This window comes from Cydia fagiglandana, chromosome 4, assembly GCF_963556715.1.
Source record: "Cydia fagiglandana chromosome 4, ilCydFagi1.1, whole genome shotgun sequence".
NCBI lineage: Eukaryota > Metazoa > Arthropoda > Insecta > Lepidoptera > Tortricidae > Cydia > Cydia fagiglandana.
Genome location: NC_085935.1, coordinates 21,212,729 through 21,233,601, shown reverse-complemented (window position 1 = coordinate 21,233,601; position 20,873 = coordinate 21,212,729). Strand labels below are relative to the sequence as shown.

The 20,873-nt window shown below is 38.6% G+C and overlaps 1 protein-coding gene across 1 annotated transcript in view; it reads left to right on the top strand.

Annotated features, from left to right (window-relative positions):
• LOC134664041 (nephrin) overlaps window positions 1–19,600 on the top strand; it is a 586,846-nt gene extending 567,246 nt beyond the window's left edge. Inside the window, exons 16-17 of the mRNA XM_063520605.1 lie at window positions 259–341; window positions 17,232–19,600. Coding sequence (XP_063376675.1) covers window positions 259–341; window positions 17,232–17,420 — 272 coding nt within the window. The 3' untranslated portion in view covers window positions 17,421–19,600. The remainder of the gene's footprint in view (window positions 1–258; window positions 342–17,231) is intronic.
• The last annotated feature ends 1,273 nt before the right edge of the window (window positions 19,601–20,873 follow it).

Genomic DNA, 20,873 nt, shown 5'->3' with positions numbered 1-20,873 from the left:
ATAAATACGTTGATAATTTTTTTAAGATATTTTTTCTTACTTATACATTTGTTACAAAATGACATTAAAAATGAATAAACACCCCAATAATCGACATATTAAGATCCAATATTCAGCACCTTGCTGTCAACTTTATTGCCATGACATTTCGATTGAAAACGTCGATTATTGTAGCACGGGTACAATGCCTCTACGTTATGTCCGTTAAATAATTTTATTGTAGTTTGTATATTTTCTGAAGTGTTTTTTTTGTCACAGGCGAATCAGCGGTGGGCATCGGACGACTAACGGCAGCATCCCCTGCGCGTACTGCGCCCGCGCCGCTTTCCACCCCAGCAAGTGTAAGTACATCATTTCACTACAATTGGCCTGTTGTCCAAATCCTCAAATGCTAACGCTTACAAAAGCCTTATTACTTTAAACAAGCGTTATACAATGACCAAAACTTACATTCGATTGTTATTTTCCAAAGAGTCATAGCACTAGTTTTTGCTAAAGCCACTGCTAACTGACTTTCCACGCTTGTAGAATAAGGTTCCACCAGAACCGGCGTCAAAGAGAGCTTCTCTAAGTGAATTGCGAGAGATTCAGTAAATTTTTAGTTATCAAGCTTGCTTCTACTAGTCCTGTTCCGTTGTTTAACTACCAACCCATATCCCGCGCTCGCTATTTTGCTAATTACAATAACTCACCACCGCAAATAATTCGCACTTCGCACTAGATTTGCCTTTGAGTGACTACCAAAGTTGCATCGGGCGTACAAAAACGAAACTCCTAAATCGTATCGGATTCATGGGGCCAAAAAACCCATACCCGTCAGTCTCATTGGAATATTGAGTCGGCAATCCATTTGTGCGTGCGGCCGATCGCCCATTACCCGCGACACACACATCAATCCGATCACATTCTCATCTCTTAAAAGCCCCCCTTTCCCCCTAGTCATCTGATATTGGGAATAACTCTTCCGTACGTGCCATTAGTTTCCCCTATGAAGCGACTTCGCGACTAAATTGTTACGTTTCTTAGTTGAAATTAAGTGGGTCTTTCTTGGTATAGACGCTGCAGCGGTCGAGAGCGGTCGAGTGTAGTTTATTGAAGTCCGGTAGCTTCGTAAGATTTTGTGCCGCGTGCACGGCTTGCAAGAGCATTTTCTCGCCCACCTAGTCTATAAAGAAAATGACTCACTTTGCGGCCATTGACAAATATTTCACTAAAATTGTAGATTCTTCTTTAGAGAGTCGTATTATACGTAATTAACTACACAGTATTTGTGAAGTCTGACCATACTCTGAGGGGTGAATAAGTAGGTCATACTGAACTACTTTTACAACGGACACAGCCATGAAATCGCCAAAAAGAAATCGGCTGTTCCATATGCCGATCGGCTGCCGAAATGTTCATATAGGCAGGTGTAATTTTTTTTCAGGGTCGGTCCCATAGTAAAAGTTATTCAGTATGGCCTACATATTTGCCCCTCTCACAGTATGGACAGACCTACTTAACAAAATCACTCAGTATTGTCGAAACAGAACAGATTCCAACAACACTCAAGTCAAGACAATTAAAAAGAGCCACTTACAGAGATGTTCACTTAAAGCGACCTATTTTTATTTTCTTGAGATATTTTAATAGTAGTAAGAACTAGCTGTTTGTATTAAGGTGAGGTATGCCCGGGGAAAATTTTCAGATTCTGTCAAATTACCCCATTTCACACACAAGCACACGTCACGCACACTACCTCACTTTACCGGGACAGGTCAGTGACCCATCCTATTTTTTTTAAGATGCAAATGAGAGTATTTTGAGTTTCGTCTTAACAACTAGCCTCTTTTGAGGAAGAGAAACTCTAAAAAAGTTCCATTGAAAGAAGGAAGACAAAACAATATATTTTATGTTGCTCTCCTTGTCTGTTCATGTCACATGTGACGTACTTAAATGTAAATTAACTAAATAATCGAATTCATTAGATACTCGAACTAAATAAACCGAATAAATACAGAAGTCGTCAAATGAAAAAAGTTATTTAGGTACTACTCTAATTAATAGGGCTTTCGATAAGGCACAAATCAATTCAATGACAATTTCATTAAAATCATATGTGTATTCCGATGATATTATTATTATATAACTTACCTTAGCTTAGCTTCAATTTGTATATATTTAGTTATACTAGCTACTAAGCAAAATTTGCATGCTTCTTCAAGTGAAATATAGGGGAGAGCGGGGACAAAGGTAACTGCGGGTGGAAAGTAACTATTGCTCTGTAGGTTTATCTAATAGACAAAATACCACTCCGCTGCTATTAAGCGATAGACAGTGGTGCCCCCTTCACTCAGTCAGCGCATTCAGTCGAAACGAGCGCCACGTGCTATTAGGTTGTGTGAGAGGACGCAACGTGACGCAAAATTTTTCGAATCAAAAGTACGTTTTTTGACTTTTAGTTCTTTGATGTTTATGTTGTATTAAAATTCATACATTTTCTGAATATTTGCATATCCCCTAGAGTGGCATTGTCTGGCTAGGTCTCTATGGTGGCGGGGAGCCGGGAGATGGACAGATATAACAAGCCGTTGAATGGCGGCGCCTCAGATTTAACGGTGGCTTGAGGTTGAATGGTGCGGCAAATTTAGAAAAATATACGTCAAGTGGCGGCGCCTCCATGGGTGGTCATCGCGAATTTGACGTGTGCTAGAAATTTGACCAATTCTCAAAAATATGTATGATTGAATTGAATTCAGCATAAAATAGCTTTTTTGATTGTATAGGTACCAATGAATTTCATTATATTTATTTGAATTATGCTGGACTTGATCAAATCTCATATTACCAATTATTTTTTCTTTCATGTATAAAAATATGTATAATTAGGAAATAAAACAATTGATTGAAAAAAAGCAGTCTTTATGACAAAACATTACATTTAACACGATTCACACAGTTTATTTCACTTTTTATCACTGCGTATTCCATTTGTGTACCTTTGTAAGGACAATGTTGTTAGCAAATAAATTTCTGGTTTCTGAATGTTCGCGGCTCGACGGTCGGTGCGTACGAAGTCTGGTGGGGCGTGAACATCACGCCATTTCTAAAAAACATTATTTTACGCGGGAATTCAACCTTTAAGGAATACCATCCTTGTTTAATGAAGAATGCATCTTGCAAAAGTGAGCAAGCAAGGCATAGTTTTAATGGTTTTATTTTAGGCGCAAAATACGGCGTCGCACAGAGGCCGGGAGACGGTCTCTGCCACACACGGGCTTGTTGTGACGGAACCGTCTCCCGGTTCACCGCTAATTGGGGAGTGTCTGGCTCCCGGCCTCTGCCACGCAGGGGCATGTTTTAAAAATGGCCGCGCCATTTTTCCTACCGTTCAACCGGAGGCCCTGCCACCCGAAGGGATATTGATTAGATTGATTGCAATTTATTTTTCTCGCACACGTTGCGTTTCAAATTCAAAGATATCTTTCATGTTTTCAGAAAAATGCGGTCGGGTACAAAAGTAACAAAGCCATACAAAAGTAACATTTACATCCCATACAATATACCTATTGGATCTATGCCATATTAGTAAACGATGTATGCCATATTTGTAAGTGAAAAAACTCTGACCCCTGAATTATCTGATTAGATAACATGTTTATAAGACAATAATTGATCTCATCACTTGAAATAAAAACAATTTCTAACGAGGAATTAATATTGATTTGTTTTCTTAAAATACTAATGTTTATGTAGTTGAAATGCAAATATTAAAGTGTGTTATCAATAATAATTTACATGATTAGTAGGTACTTTTAGGGTTCCGTAACTCAAAAAGAAAAAACGGAACCCTTATAGGATCACTCGTGCGTAGGGGTCACAAAACCGTGCGTATTTTATAAAACCGGTTTTTCGTTTTTGTGAGATTGCAAAACCAGGTTTTCGGTTTTTTCGGTGATTTCCTCCACGTAGCTGCTGGCATACTCCACGCCTTCCTTACTTGGAACACCCATCCCTTTACATTTGAGACTTGAATAGCCACCATACCGGCTGGGGATAAAGGAAATCTGACGCCAACGAGAAGGCGATCATGGACTGGGCAGATAGGAACAAAACAACACTGTTTTAGTCGTTTCTCACAAAGGCAAAGGAACTTTCAAATCAGCTCGATGGAGAAGTGAACCCGGACCTAGTCTTCACAACAAGAGCAATAGACGGTACCCCAGTGACCGCCGAGCTGTACGCGCTAGCGGATTTTCCACACTCTCAACACAGCCTAGTATTAGTTGTCATAGGTCTGAAAAGGTCTGAGTCGTATCCTGCCTAACACAACATCGCGGAAGTTTGCTTATGCTGATGATGCCCTTGTGACACAAAAAGACAGCTTGAAAATTGAACTAAATATCCTGGAAAAGGACCTGGATCTATTAGATGACTATTTCTCTCAGTGGCGTTTGTGCCCCTGCCCTTCCAAGACCGAGGTGTTCTGCGTTCACCAGTGCAACAAACTAGCCAACACGGAGCTGATATTAAAATTCAGAGGCAATCTTCTCCGACACAACTTTCTTCCTAAATATCTCCAAAGCATCCTGGATTGAAGCCTTAACTTCAAGGACCATCAAAGCAGTCTATCTGCAAAACTGGGCAAATAGATATAACGTTGGAGACTAAAAAGCTGTTCATTTATACAATTAGTGCGTATAATGTATTGTTTTTTTAATTTGCTCTTCAAAATAATGAAACTATGTTTACAAAAGTGTAAAATCGAAAAACTCGAAAAAGCCGGTTTTATTAAAGTAAAAACCCGGTGTTGACAATTGGCTGTAAACCCGGTTTTTCCGGTTTTTTCGATTTCGGTGAAACCGGGTTTGTGACGCCTACTCGTGCGTCTGTCTATACGTCTGTCACAGCCAATTTGCTCCAAAACTATTGGACAAATTAAGTTGAAATTTGGTACACATATGGAAGTCTGCTACCCAAAGACGGACATGTAATATAAACAAATGAATTTTAAGTATAGGGGGCTATTTTAAGGGGAATATGAGAAAATTAGAAAACCAAGTTTTGCAAACCATATCGTGTTACATATTAAAAGGGCTTATTTTGAGGATCTCAAATATATAATTTTATATAAAACAGTTTAGAAATTATTTAAGAAAATAGGCAAAAAATGACCGCCCCCCCCCCCCCTTATCTCCGATAATATAGGGTCTAAAATTTTGAAAAAAAAAATACACAACCTTCTACCTCTAGATGACAGGAAAACCTATTAGAAATCTAGAGTCAAGCGTGAGCCGGACTTAAGAAAGAAAACGCGGTTGGGCTGTTTTAAGGACACAGCCGTAATGGTTTACGTGAAACTAGCTGTGGACAGCTTTTTCGAAAGCCGATGGCCGAGCTACGCGTAGGGCCGTAGGCCCAAGCATCCCTCAGAGGCTTTTTAAAACGCACGGCCGAAGGCCGAGCTGCGGGAGGTTAGTGCTCAAACACAGAACAATTATAGTTCAATTGTCTGAATGCGAAGGTCGAAAGCCCTGAAGGCCCGGAGCCTCCGACAAGTGCATGCTCCCCTGAAAGGAGATTGTCGATTTTGTTCTATCTTTTGCGAAGGGGTCATCCATTAATTACATTAGACGTTTAGGGGGAGGGAGGGGTCAAGAAAATGTGACATATTGTGACATGGGGGAGGGGGGAGACACAAACTTTGTGACGTCACTTTAACTTCATCAGTAACCGAAAATTTATTTAAATTATTTTATTCGCTGTACATTTAAATAACAAGTTTTTAAAACGATAATCGTTTTTATTCGTTTAATTTTCTTTCCTTAGCAGTGTTGGGTTATAAAATTACTAATATTTCATCATCTCAGCCATAAGATGTCCACTGCTGAACATAGGCCTCCCCCTTGGACCTCCATACGTGCCGGTTGGAAGCGACCCGCATCCAGCGTCTTCCGGCGACCTTAACAAGATCGTCTGTCCATCTTGTGGGTGGACGTCCTACGCTGCGCTTGCTAGTCCGTGGTCTCCACTCGAGCACTTTTCGACCCCATCGGCCATCTTCTCTGCGTGCAATGTGGCCTGCCCATTGCCACTTCAGCTTGCTAATCCGGTGGGCTATGTCGGTGACTTTAGTTCGTCTACGGATCTCCTCATTTCTGATTCGATCACGTAGAGAAACTCCGAGCATAGCCCTCTCCATAGCTCGTTGAGCGACTTTGAGTTTTGAGATGAGGCCGATAGTGAAAGACCACGTTTCGGAGCCGTAAGTCATCATTTCTAATATTTATATCGTCAAAAATATTTTGATAAAATATTTATAATACTTAGGTGCTTACTTAATTCGATTTGGCGATTTCGTAGAAAAAATGTGACGTCACACTAGGGGGAGGGGTTTGCCAAATGTGACCAAGTTTTTTTTTTTTTTATTATGAATGGCCTTACTCATGGCCACAGACTAGCCGAGGCGTAGACGTGGCCTACGATGGAGCGAGCTCGCCCAGAAGGTGCCTGTTCACTCTTGATTTGAAGGTTGCCGGGTTATAAGAACACGGAAATATAGACGCCGGCAAGGAATTCCATTCCTTGGCAGTGCGCATAAGGAAAGTAGAAGCAAAGCGCTTCGTGCGAATTGGTGGAATATCTACCAAGTAAGGATGGAAACCGGCCGTGCGTCTGAAATGTGACAAGGAGGGGGGGAGGGGTCAAAAAACCTAGAAATTCGTGTGACGTAATTAATGGATGACCCCTAAGCGATTGGGCCCTATACCTATACATTACTGGAAAAACGCGTAAGAAGTCTGCAACTAAGCGTGAGCAGGTCTTGATAATAAGAATTGTGGATAAGCTCTGTCAGGGCCACAACCGCAATTGTTTACGTGAAACGTGGTGCGGACAGCTAGTGCGAAGGTTGATGGCCAAGCTCTGCGTTGGGCCGAAGGCCTGACGCATCCGAGAACAAATAATTGGTTTAAGTACGAGTAGCTAAGTGAGAAGGCTGAACTGCCGTATATCGCGACCATCGAATTTCGCAAATTGCGGGGATTTTTCTATTACACCAATGAAACCGTAGGTAATTAGAGTGACAGAGAGAAATGCCAGCAATTTGCGAACTTCGAGCTTCGATTTCCGCGGTTATAGCCCTGTTATCTTGAATTAACAGAGATACACCTAACAATGAAAAAAAAAATGTAGGCACTATGCTTAACATAATACTTGAACAAAAAAAATGGGTAACTAACTATCCTAAGATAGCCAGCTGTGTGTGGACAAATTGAATAAACAGTTGAATGTACTTAAGAACTTCGCTTTGCTCGCTCGTTCAAAAATGTGTGCAGTACGGAACCCTTGGGACGTGAGTTCGACTCGCACTTGACCGGTTTTTATTTTGATTTGATATGTCATATTATATTAAATTACAGCCCACTGTGTCTTGTTACTTTTGACCCACAACGTGTTACTTTCTGCACGCCAACGGGGTGATTAGTAACAAAAAAGGATTTTTTAAAAACAAAATACACAATTATAATGTTAGTCAAGACGTTAATGTACAGATCATGCACTGACGTTATATATGATACATTAAACTCATCAAAATAATAAGGGTTAACCAGAAACTAAGGTCAAAGTACAAAGTGTTACGTTTCTCCCCGCTCTACCCTACGCATCCAAAATTACTGTCCACCTATGTTCATCACTATATGTATTTTTTGCAAATAAATATATGGTTATCTTTATCAATAAATTAAGTCCTGGCAGGGTGGAACTTTCATTTTGGCGGATTCTTTCTCTCTGCATCTGACTGTACCTATAGCTGTTACGGCAATTTTTTGGTAAACTTACGGTTATATGTTCAGACTCTGAATCTCTATAGTAATTTAAGACGAAAATATTTAAAATATATGGACATACCTCTGGTCCTTGAACTACGTCCAAAGAGAGGTATGGGAATGGGAACTGAGAATGACATCTCGCTTCGTGTGGTAGGGCACAGCACAGCGGATGTCATTCCAGATCTAGAGCAGAGCTCAACCTTACAGAAATCTGCAGCCAAATAACACTAGCACTAGACTCTACTCATAGTGTCCTTCCTGCCGGTGAGTATGGTTGCCAGTTATCAACGAGGGGTGCGGAGTGTTAGACTCGGCAACGCGCATGGAGTTGCAGGCGTCCAAAGGCTACGAAGATTGCTTATCATCAGACGGGTCGGGCCGTATGCTTGTTTGTTAGCGACGAGGTATAAAAAATAAAATTAAATATGCACAGAATATCATTGAATTAAAAACTTTGTTTTATTTTATAGTAAATTAGTATAACACTCGATACACAGGCAATCACAATCCAGGCCGCAGCGATTTTGGGCTGTAAGCCTCGTAGGCCAGTAGGTATATATCGGCCTCACAAGCCGCAAAAACTCGCTAGGACTGAGTCTAGACCGTAGCCGTTTATTTATTCTTGATTTCATGAAGGTTTGCAGAACAGTACGTAACCGCATTATACATCTATCTTAGACGGACCTCACAGCAACAAAACAGGTTTACCACTGCACGATTTTCAAGTAGTACACGAAATATTTACATAATGTTCCGTATTAATAGGTAATATTTGAAGATCAAAAGTTCTGTAACATAAATACAAGATCACAACATTGTCTTCACAGTTCATTGACGTTGACGTACAAAAGTACGTCAAATAGGTATGCAATATTAATACCAGCATAATGAAAATTAATTCCAATCAGTAAGTATGAGTCTTCAAACTTTTTTCATTCTAAGCCGGGTTTCAAGGAGCAAATTACTTAAATGATATTGGAATCGTATTGTTTTAAGATAGTTTACTGCCTTTTTCAACCATTATGCCCCAACAAATCAAATCTAAGATGAGACTCGAGCTCCATCTGATGATAATTATTTACCCTGTTTTTTTAAATAGTATTTGTCTACTGGTATACTTTTTCGTATATGTATATGATTTAATGTCGAAATAAATGCCAAAATCAACTGTCATTTTAATTAAATTTGCGATACGTGTGCTTTGATCCGAGCCCAGCGGGCATCTGATCAAAGAAGTTGCGTGCACGGAACCGCTGATATCATATTTTGGAACTTATTTATTGAATGTGAAATTAAAAAAAAAAGTAATCCTGGTAGTCGCTCAAGCATACAATTGCGCGTTATTAGAAGCAGTTTTCATATTTTTATCTTTTGTGCACAAATTGTTACGAATCTTGAAAGTCCGTTTTAGACCTATGTTCGTGATCGTTTTCTATCGAGCAAAAGTCAAAAACTTAGGATTCTAATCACTCTAATCAGTAGAAAAAGAGCTCAAGTTTGCTAATTGAATGTATGGCAGCTGTATCGTGATCCAAAAAAGAGCTACGGCTTTTAAAAAACTCCGTTTTCTGAACTCACTGCACCTTAAATGGTGCAGGGATATGCTGCGAGATATATCGCCGGCTCAGTTCTGCGCTAATTAAATTCTTTCTGACTCGGCACACACACTGGATTAGGTTGGCCACTTCAAGCAATGTCGCTGAATGCACACACTCCTACCCAGTCCAGTTAGCAGGTCTGATTCATAGTTGTGGATGTATTCCTTAGTTTTTTTAAGTATTAGAATAAAAACAAAAACACTAGACAATCTTTATTTTTTAGAAACCTGGAAGGATTCCAAAATATGACCTAGAAATTACGTAAGACGTAACCGTCTCCGCCTAAAAACTGATTTGATCTCTAAAAAAAAAATTACCGACACAAAAATGAAGTTCATGTACCTACCTACTATCAAGTATACTTAATTGGCAAAAATGTGTGTAGTCAAATTAATGAGTCTCAGGGCGACAGCTGATTTTCAGTCCATAAGCAAAAAACTTAAATTTAAAAGTAAAATGAAATAAGTAATTATGCAACTTTTAATCCAGAGGACGCGAGGTCAACCCCTAATAGCTCGAATCTATCATAAGTATCTGAGAAAATATATAATCTTAAAATAATTAGAGCGTTAATTTCATTATATGGCGGCGGCTATACCGGGTGTGGACTGCAACACGAGCAAATAATTAAAACATAAATTGTACTCCTCAAACGGTGATACGTTTGTTCAATAACTTTTAAAAATTATGAAGTATTTAGACTCTCTATTTTTCATACAAAATAAATATTATCTTCAATGGACGCCATCGCCAAGCCATAATCATTGTGATTGACGTTGCTTGTCAAGCCTTAAACATAACAAAATTCGCAATAAATTGCGTCTTTGAATAACCTTTAAAGTGTATTAAAAATCTAACTACAAGTTATTTTTAAAAGTCGCTGAACAAATGTTGATTAGTATGAGGAGTACAGCCTAAAGTTAAATTGTTTGCTCATATTACAGACCACACCCGGTATAGGTTCTTGTGACTCTTAAGCTAAGTAGTTAGGGTTTGGAAGAGTGGCACATGGAAGCCTACTTATTAGCCTCCGCTATCTGTGGACCTCTTTCGTTTAATAATGATGATGATAAATGGATTTAAATGACTCGGCGCGCGCCGACGCGGCGCGCTTCGACGCCGAACGCCGCCTCCGCACAATCACGCTCCGCCGCCGCCGAATAATGCCGCTCCGGCAACTCGATTAACATTAAGCTTAACGAATTTAGCATCGCTGACGAGTTTGCATTAAAATTCAACTCGCTCGTTACTTTATCGGTCGGCAACTCGGTTAACTGAAGTTCGATGTTTTTATTTGATGGGGACTTTGCAAAGTAAATTCAGGATGGAAGCTTTCGTGTAAATACGATAAAGTTTAATCTGAAGGAGATGGGGCGGGCCGCCTCCAGTCTCGCCGTGACCGATTTTAATTTGTTAAGTTACAAAAGCTCCATTCATAAAGTTTTATTGGAGGCTTGTTGTATGGCTGTGACATCAGATTATAATATTATTAGTTATTTCGATATTCTGTGACAGTTTGTGACATATTGGTAGTTACCACTAACCATCACTAAAATTTAAATTTTTGGCATACTGATTGAACGTAAAACCATATTATGGGCCCAATTCGGATTATGAAATAGACATCTATTAGACATCTTTTAGACATCACCAAGATACGATAACGATATGTTTAAAATCTAACCTGTCAAATTTGATATTTGCGCGATTCTGGAGATCCTCTTGAACGATTTCCACAGGATAATATATGACTTAGAGATCTAATTCATATCAAATACATATCTTACTCTATCTAACGTAAAAGTGACATTGGTTGCCCGAATTGCGCTGCAAAAGAGAACTAGTTGATATCTAAACTATAACGTATCTAGAATGGATCTAGTACGTGTCGTCTCTTGTGAATATCTTGAAGTTCGAATACGGCAGTATGTTACTTTTTGTCTTGGCATATCTAATCTATATTTATTTTTATTTGTGGTGTGAAATAAAGAGTTGTTGTATATCTTCAATAGGGGTTGCTGAATTTTGTAATTATCAATAGAATCATAAATCAACTAATATTACTAGTGGCTCTGTGAGTTGTAGACCTCGCGAGCAGAGCTTAAAACTGAGTAAATTAAATAAAAAAACAACAATTGATATGAAATTTAAGTGTAAAAAAAATACTAAAAGTTATATCCCAGCATATAATTACTGGGGATCGAACCCAGACCTTCCGTGCAAACAAAAAAAGCGAACGTTTACAAAATACACCATGATAGTTCTTACATGAGGTGACGAAATTTAGCTACTCATTCTCAAGTAAAAACTAAATATCTTAATACCTCTAAAACCAGCGAAATAAAATTTCTGAATTTTTGGCCATTTAATCTGTAAACATGTCTTAAAAAGAATACACTCTTATGACACCGATACGACTATTTGTTTAAGCACGAGCTATAACAACTTTTCCATTTTGAAAAATTTTCAAAAATTGCCTCGACAAAAAAATTTTATCGGTTCATAGAATTTGGTTACAAAATTTCACGAGAATCGGTTAAGAATTGCGACCTGTAGAGGAGAACATCCGGACATACAAAACTAAATATCTTAATACCTCCAAAACCAGCGAAATAAATTTTCTGAATTTGACATTTAATCTGTAAACATGTCTCAAAAAGATTACTTTCTTATGATACCGATACGACTATTTGTATAAGCGCGAGCTATCACAACTTTTCCATTTTGAAAAATTTTCAAAAAATGGCTCGACAAAAATTTTTTATCGCTTCATAAAATTCGGTTACAAAATTTCACGAGAATCGGTTAAGAATTGCGACCTGTAGAGGAGAACATCCGGGCATACAAAAGCAAAACGCCCGAGTCAAAACGTAGACCTTCGCTTCGCTTCGGTCAATAATTTCAAAAGTAAGATAAAGTTACTTTTAGTTTGCCTAATACCTCTCCAGGCTTTAACTGTTTAATATTTGATAGTTTGAGATCCCAGAAAGGACATGGCATATTTTTTATCATTTATCATCATCATCATCCCACGCAGACGAAGTCGCGAGCAGAAGCTAGTTTATTGTAATTATTGCAAACCAGATACGTATTAAACTCAACCATTGATTGATGAAACTACGTTTTGGTTAATTACATTGAAGTTAATGAGCTCATTATAAACAGAGTTAGTAACGAGATAATAACATACACTAACGTCGTTAATATTAACATACATGCTTTTAATTAACACAACATACGGCAACACGACTGCGTGAGGATATTGTCATCGGCTTTCACAAGGGACGATAATAAAGATAGGAACCGGGCGATCAGACTTATCTTAACCGCTAAAACTTCCTAAAGGGACACTCCGAATCACTCAGTTACGGCTATATTGTAAAAGAACTGATAGAATCAACGCGAATTTTATCCTGGCTTCAGAAAACTTGGTAAGTAAATACAGAGGCAGTGTCGTAAAGCCCGCGCGCGTTTATGGGACTTCAGCTCATTTTTATCGCCGCGGGCCCAAATGGACGCGGACCTTGTTACAATTGATGGCTTATTGATTTTGACGGACCGCAGGCAGATTGGCTTTCGCGGAGGAAGATAAAGGGCCCTTTCGATTGACGCCTAGTTGCAGATTGGAATTTATAGGTGACGAGTTTCATTTGAATTGAGTTTGGATTTGTTAGTTAATTAAAAGAAACAAAAGATATGGTGCGCCGAAACTTGCGATAGTTGCGATGGAAGAAATGACCATCGCGCGGGTTTTTAGCTTTTATCAAATACTATGAAAATACATTTCTGTTTAAAATTTTTGGTGTCATTTTCCCAGGAAAAACATGTAAAAATTTAATATAAAAACTGCAATTTTGAGTTAGTTCCTTCAGACAGTAGAGTAGAAATGGGATGAAGGGTGACAAAGTAATAAGTAATAATAACAATTCAGTCTATATGTATACGACTGATAGACATTTTTGTTCATTAAAATCTGTTAGCTTGTTTCGACGTTACCATAAAACCCTTGAAATAAGAGTGCACAGCTTGTAAATAAAATTACCCCATTTTGCTTTGAAATCCAGTAAAAATATAAACGTAGAAGAAATCATCTTAAACGAATAAGACATCTTGTTGATTTGTGCGCCAATACCACGCTCTCCGCCGCAGCTGCCGCGGATATATCGCTCTCAAAACCACATTTCTCCCCAATAGCCGAACTGTCTACAGTTTTACACTTGGCTCAAATAAATTATCCTTACGTGATGCCGAGGGCTATTATCAGGCTAATATGTGAATTACTGCGCGCACTGCACGTGGAATACATCCATTAAGAGATATTAGTTCCGTACGGTTGTTTACAGAGATAAACTGTCGCGTGAAAGTGTTTGAACAGTTTGAGATTTCATATTATGATGAAGCTTAAACTGGTATTTTATAAATAGCTTTTTAATTTAATTTATTTTTAGGATTTTAAATAACAGTATTTTACTTTTTTTTTTTTTTTGTTTTTTTTTTTTTTTTTTTAACCCCTCCCGAATTTATTAAATTAGTAATTTCTTAGATTAGTTTCCTACGCGCTAGATAATAGAGGCTTGTAGCGTGTTTATGAATAACACTAGCCACTAGCCAATAACGTGTTCTTAATTAGGCGTGTAGTGTTGACAGACACGTGTCGTGTCAACAGGCCACGCCGCTGCCGCGTCACGCGTCACAGGTCCCGTCGCAAATCGCAAACGGTGCGTGGATGTTAAAGGGTTTAGACCACCGCGCCGTCTTCGTCTAAACTATCTATTGTTGACGTTTGGAATTGGGATAATTAAGACGAACTCAGAGTAAGAGGAGTGAGGATTAATGCAAAAACTTGATGGCTGTTGTTGATCTTTGCTGAAACTATCAATTATAATGGCCAATCGGGATAAGAACCACTCAGATTAGGTTAAGTAGGGATTATTGCAAGATTTTTATGGCTGTAGGTTGTGCTGATCTGGTTTGCAGCAATTCTTGCTTGAAGAAGCGAAGTTAAATGGTAATAATATGTACGAGTATAATCTTTATTGTGAAAAAAAATACAGGCATAAGATACATTTCTCTCGCATTAAAACAATAACTTATTTTTAGGTATTAATATAACTAAGGCCTAATAATATTGCCTAATTAGTCCGCACGGCGAGAATCAAATTAGTATTTTTACTTTCTGAAATATTAATGAATTTTATTATTTAGGAGAGTGCAGATCGTTATACTACTCTAATTTATGTAACAAAAGCATATTAACTCTTGCGAACAAAAGGTTAAATCTGCCAGTTAGCAGGAAATCTATTCATTGTCTCATTAGACAAAGTCAAGTCAAGTGCATTAAATCGTGGCGCGCCCGCCGCCGCGCCTGCAAGGGCGCGTTTTAATTAAGCGTGTGATAGTTTTGTCTACGCATTTTGTCGTGTCACTTGTTAGGTCGGTTTGTAGGTAAACTATTTACTGTATATATTTCCACTCAATGTAAGAAATGTAAATAAACAATATTACGTGACCCGGTTAATCAGCTAATGCAATTTACATTTTGTATCTACCTAGGTAGATCCTACTTAGCGATATAATATTCTCTCAACCGTGGAACGCGTGGTTTTTTTCGATCTTTTTGTGATAAATACCTAACAAGAGGCGTAGTTTCAGCTGTAGCTTTATTCTCCTCTGCGGTTTGACCAACGGGTCTAAGAAGGTCAAGGTTGGTTGTTTATCACTGCCAACGTGGCTACCTTTCTATAAAGCGTATAAGTGCTAGAGTAACGCATGCTGATATACGATATATTATAAACAATAAAAGTACTCGTACAGCCATTACGTAAATATATAGCTCAGTCCTTCATATAAATTGTACTCTACAAGTATTTTTATCAGCAAACATGATCAGGATCACGATATTTTTTAAATTGGGTCAAGTTTGTGCTCCCCGTTGAATTAGTTTTAATTCCGCGCTATCTCCCGCGCGACAATGGACCGGCTAATTCTGCGAGATGCGTGCGCGATACCGCACACACGGCCTCATTACCCCGCTGATTGGATGGCCACTGCACACACGGGGGAGCCATTATAATAAATTATAAGCGCAATCTTAGTTCCGCGACTAGTTAATTAGTTCCCACGATTCGGGATGGCTATAATTTGTAGTTAGGCTCACAATGGGCGGGCTGATTGCGTGCGACAATCGATGGTTTCTACAGGTTCTATATATACGCAGGGCCAGCTCTAAACGCATACCGATACTAATCGAAATTGAATAGGTAGGGCATTAGATATAATGCTCTCGTTCCCGTTCACATTCGAAGGTGTACATGTGCTTATAAGCTTATAGAATACTACGCAAGTAGGTAAGTAGGTACTATATACGTGCGTGCAAACGTTAAGTAATAATAATAATGTGCCCTTTATCAACTTTAATATGTAAAACATTAACATTAAAGCAAGCATAGTAAGTTCTAAATTAGCATTTCGTGTTTATGAAACCTACTAAAAAAGTTGAGTTACTCAGCTAATATTAAAATAAAAATTTCGTTTGTTATTCTCAATTAGAACGCAAATATGAATGCCGTGTTCTTCAGTTTTCATATTTTTAACGTACCGATGAAATACAATCAATTCGTCACGTGTAAAGTCAGGTGTAAATTTCGTAAAACATTTTTTTTACACAGGCTCTCAGATCAGCTAAACCTTTAAGAAAATGTTCTTCATATATGTTACTTTATAATGCTCTTGTCCGCCCTTACCTCGAATATGCATCAGAGGTGTGGAACCCACATTACGCCGTCTACATTAATGCTGTGGAGGCGGTGCAGAAGCGTTTTCTTAGAGCCCTCCACTACAGACTCGAACATACAACAATGTCATATGACAAACTACTTGACAGGTATAAAGTGAAGACGCTGGCAAGCAGACGCCACGCCCAAGATGCCACAGTGTTATACAATATATGTACAGGTCAGTATAACTGCCCTGAGCTACTTGAGGCTATTAGTTTCCGAGCTTCTACCTATAGGACACGAAATCTGTCCCTATTCGCGGTCCCGATAGCTGCCACTAACGCTGGGGTGCGAGCCCCGCTGCGTAGGATATGTAATAATTACAACAAACGCCTAGTCTCGGCTGACATATTCAATAATACTAGAGTTAAATTTAAACGCAAAGTCAGCTCGTTACTATAACTTTAATTTTAAGCTTCTATTATATTGTGTAGCTTTGTTTCCTTTGTTTCTTTGATTGTTTCTTTTGTATCTCATATAGTACCTAATAGCTGTAATTTATATTTATGATAAAACTATGCGTGTGTATGCGTTCACATATTTATACTTGGAACGTGTTAAATGTCGTTATGTAAATTTTTAGTGTAAGTATAGTATAAGTCTGTTTAGTCCCGATCACACTGCTATCCTAAAACTATTGTCGTACATCCTAGTGGGAATTGTCTTAGGATGTAGGCTAGATCTAAATTTAGTAATTTTGCCTGTAAATATTATTGGCCTGTATCTGTTTTTTTCCCCAATAAAGAAAATAAAGAAAATAAAATAAAATAAAATAAAACAGGCTCAACTTAACAATTCAGTTCATATTAAAACAATATAAAAATATTATAGCGAACATCTATGAAGTAGGTACCTATATGAGCTATGTTCTTAATATGTATCATAATGAACAAAACTTAGCCATACCTATTACCTATTGGTTTTTCATTACTGTTACCGCCGTATGTAAGGCAATATGATAAGATTTAATGTCATATTTGTCACGGTCTTTTCTAATATCAGTGCAGCGTAAAATGATGATGTTAAACATATGTGCATTGTTGCAGGCGTGCAACGGTCCCGGTGCATCATGGACGTGGGGCGCGCGGCCTCGTGAGCTCGCGGTCGGCGCACCGGCGCCGCCGCCAACAATCGGCCGCAGCGCCTCCGCCACGCTGCGCGCCGCCGCCGATCTCAACGTCGACGCTATCAAAGAAAAACTGCTCGACCACCGGATCCCCGAGTCTTGCGTCTAGTCTAATTTAGGTGAATACGGCGTGCCCCGTCGCTTTCGACAAAAATGTTATCACTCCAATTACTTCGTCTCTCTGTCAGAGAACATAGTTATCAATTTACGAATATGATTGCTTTATTCTTATTTATAGCAATATTGTACTTACAAATATGTACGTACCATATCAGAAAACATATCAAGCTTAAGTCCTTAAATTCAGCCACGACATTTTATTGTACATAATCTCCTTTAGTCGAATAGGTAACGAAAGCCTCGGAGGTGCTTTGTTGAACAAAGCGCTTGAATTTCGCGAGCTCTGTCAACACACGCTGCAATCAATTTGAGTGGTGAGGTAACAAAAATTCCGTTTATGAGAGTAACAAAACAAGAAATACTCCTGAAAGCCCGGGCGGAGCGTTCACGTTACAATTTTAATTTGTTAGCCAGCATTAGATCGCCGGCGGCGGGGCGTGCCGATCCTTGTACAGTTGCGATGTCCCTGTCTTGTAAATGTGGTAGGTAGGAACCTCTCGGGGTGCATTCTCTTCACTCATTCCTTCAGCCGTGCGCTCGGAATACCCTTGCATATAAATGTTGCCAATTTATCCTAGTACCTTCGTTGTTTATTTTGCTTAAATATTTACATTTGTGTTGACCTCTGACCGCTAGGACTCTATGGGTACGTATATGCCTTTAAGGCTAAATTCGTATCTAAGTAATAGTCGTACCTGCTTCTGACATCTCCTGAGACCCACTTTCCTAGCAAATTAGCTTTTGAATAAAAGAGTTGGGCATTCCGAGCGTATATTTCCGAAATTGAAGACTAACATATTAAATTACATAGTTTTATTGACGAATCGTATGTAAATAGTATTTGTAAGCGACTGAATCTTTGCCACTTTTTTACATGTCTACGAACTCTAGCCCGCTCGCGGTGCGCGATGTCATTAGTTTAAATGGATTCATCGTTATCTGTATAAATATCATAATACATTTATGTAAATAAAATTTGTACTTGACTCTTAAGGTTTTAAAGTCGGCTTGGAAGCGCGAACCGGCCACTTGCGAGACATTCTCGCCGAATTCACATTTGACATTAGACGCAAAGCAAAGCAAGTCAAACGAAATGAAGAGACATCACGTTGGTGGAAAAGTTTCGCAATTAGGCTGCCGTGAGTATTGTCGCGCGCGGTTCACTGTACATATTATTTACACCCAAGCTCTGACGATTTAACTCCTACTTTATGTCCAGAGAATTGTATGTGACGTGAGAAAAGTCTGCCGCATTGCTCGGCCAATACGGGAATGCTCGTTCGAACACATAGATCAACGGTCGGCAACCTGCGGCCCGCGGGCCGCATGTGGCTCGTGAACCTGTCACTTGCGGCCCGAGAGCCGCCTTGGCTATTTTTATTTATGTAATAGTGACAAACGACAATGTCTCATAAAGGTATAAATATTAACAAAGTACGGCCCGCGTCACCTCCGTTAACTACAATTTGGCCCTTGGCTGCTAAAAGGTTGCCGACCGCTGACATAGATAATTGCAAATTCAGGATTCAGGAGGTGCGCGCAAGGAACGCCGATTAGAAAACGATCTTAAAAACCCGATGTAAACTTGATCCCATTTTTATATTACAGGACCGTGCGTCCCACTTGCGGGTAATAATATAAACAACAATTAATCTAAAACAGATATATGAACTTAAAACACCTCTAGGTGTTTTAATTTAGGTTATCTGAAACATCCATGCACGTTAATTTCCCGGACGTTTTTAATTCTGTTACGAGGCATTTAAAACAAGCCCGAAGCCGTCTCTGCGAAATCACGGGAAAATTAACTTGATTACGGAGTCAAAATTACGTCAATTTTATTTTTACAAGCGAAAACTGAAGCATTTATCAGTGTGTTCGAACGAAAATTTAAATTCACAAGTTGGAGGTAGCATTACTGAAATGAAAACATATCTTTCTGGCGCAGCCGACGCAACGGAGCGTATCACGTAAATATCAGTATTGTATAAAAAAACAGAGGTTTTATTGTGTCGCCTTCTACGGTCGGCGGGTAGGTAAATGATTGTTAGGTAATTTTAATTTGTAAGTAAGAGATTTGTTATTATAATGTTTAACAGCTCGAAGAGTTCGCCCTACTGTTGACTTATTTATTTACTTTGATGAAAGATTAAAGGTTGTCTTGAAGTACACTTGGCGTTTTACTGCGATACTCCTAACCTAACATCACACAGTATTTTTTAAGTTAGTCATCTGGGATCATGTTATTATTATACCTATATTGTTTTGCACAAGGAAGCAAACACAAGCTCTTATGTCCCTACAAATAGCTCCAATAGATTTTTTTTATTTATTTAGAAAACAAACAGCCTTTTACAAATAAGTCTTACAAAAATGACTAAAAATATGCCTAAAGTTTCATACCTTACTGTAGACTATTACATTGAAAAGTAGCTCTTTCTTTATATTTCTTCTTGCAAAGAAAATAAAGCCGTCTAAACACTCGAATATTCAACCAATATAGACCAGCGGTGGAACAAAAATGGGTTTTGATAACATTAAAGTTTTTTCTTTTTTGATATGTTATTGTAAGCATGTTAAATAACATTCATGTAAAAAGTTAGAAAATTTTAGGTGGAGCGTTCGGCCATATTTAAATTTTCAATTTTTGCTAAATAACTATGTAAATATAAAATTAAAGTTACAAAAAACTTTAACATATTCAATAACACTTTAATTTATTCACAATATTCGGTTTTTAGAAATCTGGAACAGCTGCTTTCTGGTGAACGTAAAAACAGGAATTATTATGTAAATACAGAATTAGAGTAGCTGATATTGCAAAATTACGATATTATCTATCAACTTAGTATACATGTAAAAAGTTAGAAATGTAGACAATGTGCTTGTCTAGATATTGATTTCTCGTTAAGCAGTATAGCCAATATTGAATTAAAGTTTGTAGAGTTAATATTACACGGTCATAATAAAGATCTTACTTCTCACACAAAAGATTAGAAATATAAAATCACGGCGACACTAAATACTGATACGTAAGTATGCATTCCGAGCTTATATGTGACGTTCCACGGCAAAAGGTACCTTATGGCGGCTGGCGCTTACGTCGCATAGCGCCGCAATAATATTGGAGCGGCGTTAATAATAGCGTAGGCGCCAACCGCCACAAGGTACCTTTACCCGTGGGACGTCATATATTAAGTTACATTTCAAACGCGCGGCGTTTGCGCGCGCCGCGCTGTGCGCCGTGGCAGGAGGCAGCGATCGACGGTCGCGGGCTAGCGGTTAGCGCGGTGCCCTTAAAAATACGCAAAGCGTTTATAAAATTATTATCAATGGTAAATAGTTATTTTACACAGTACACTAATGGAAACTTACCTTCCCTTATTTATTTCTATATGTACTAGGGATTGCCCGCGGTTTCGTTTACGTAGAATTCGTTATC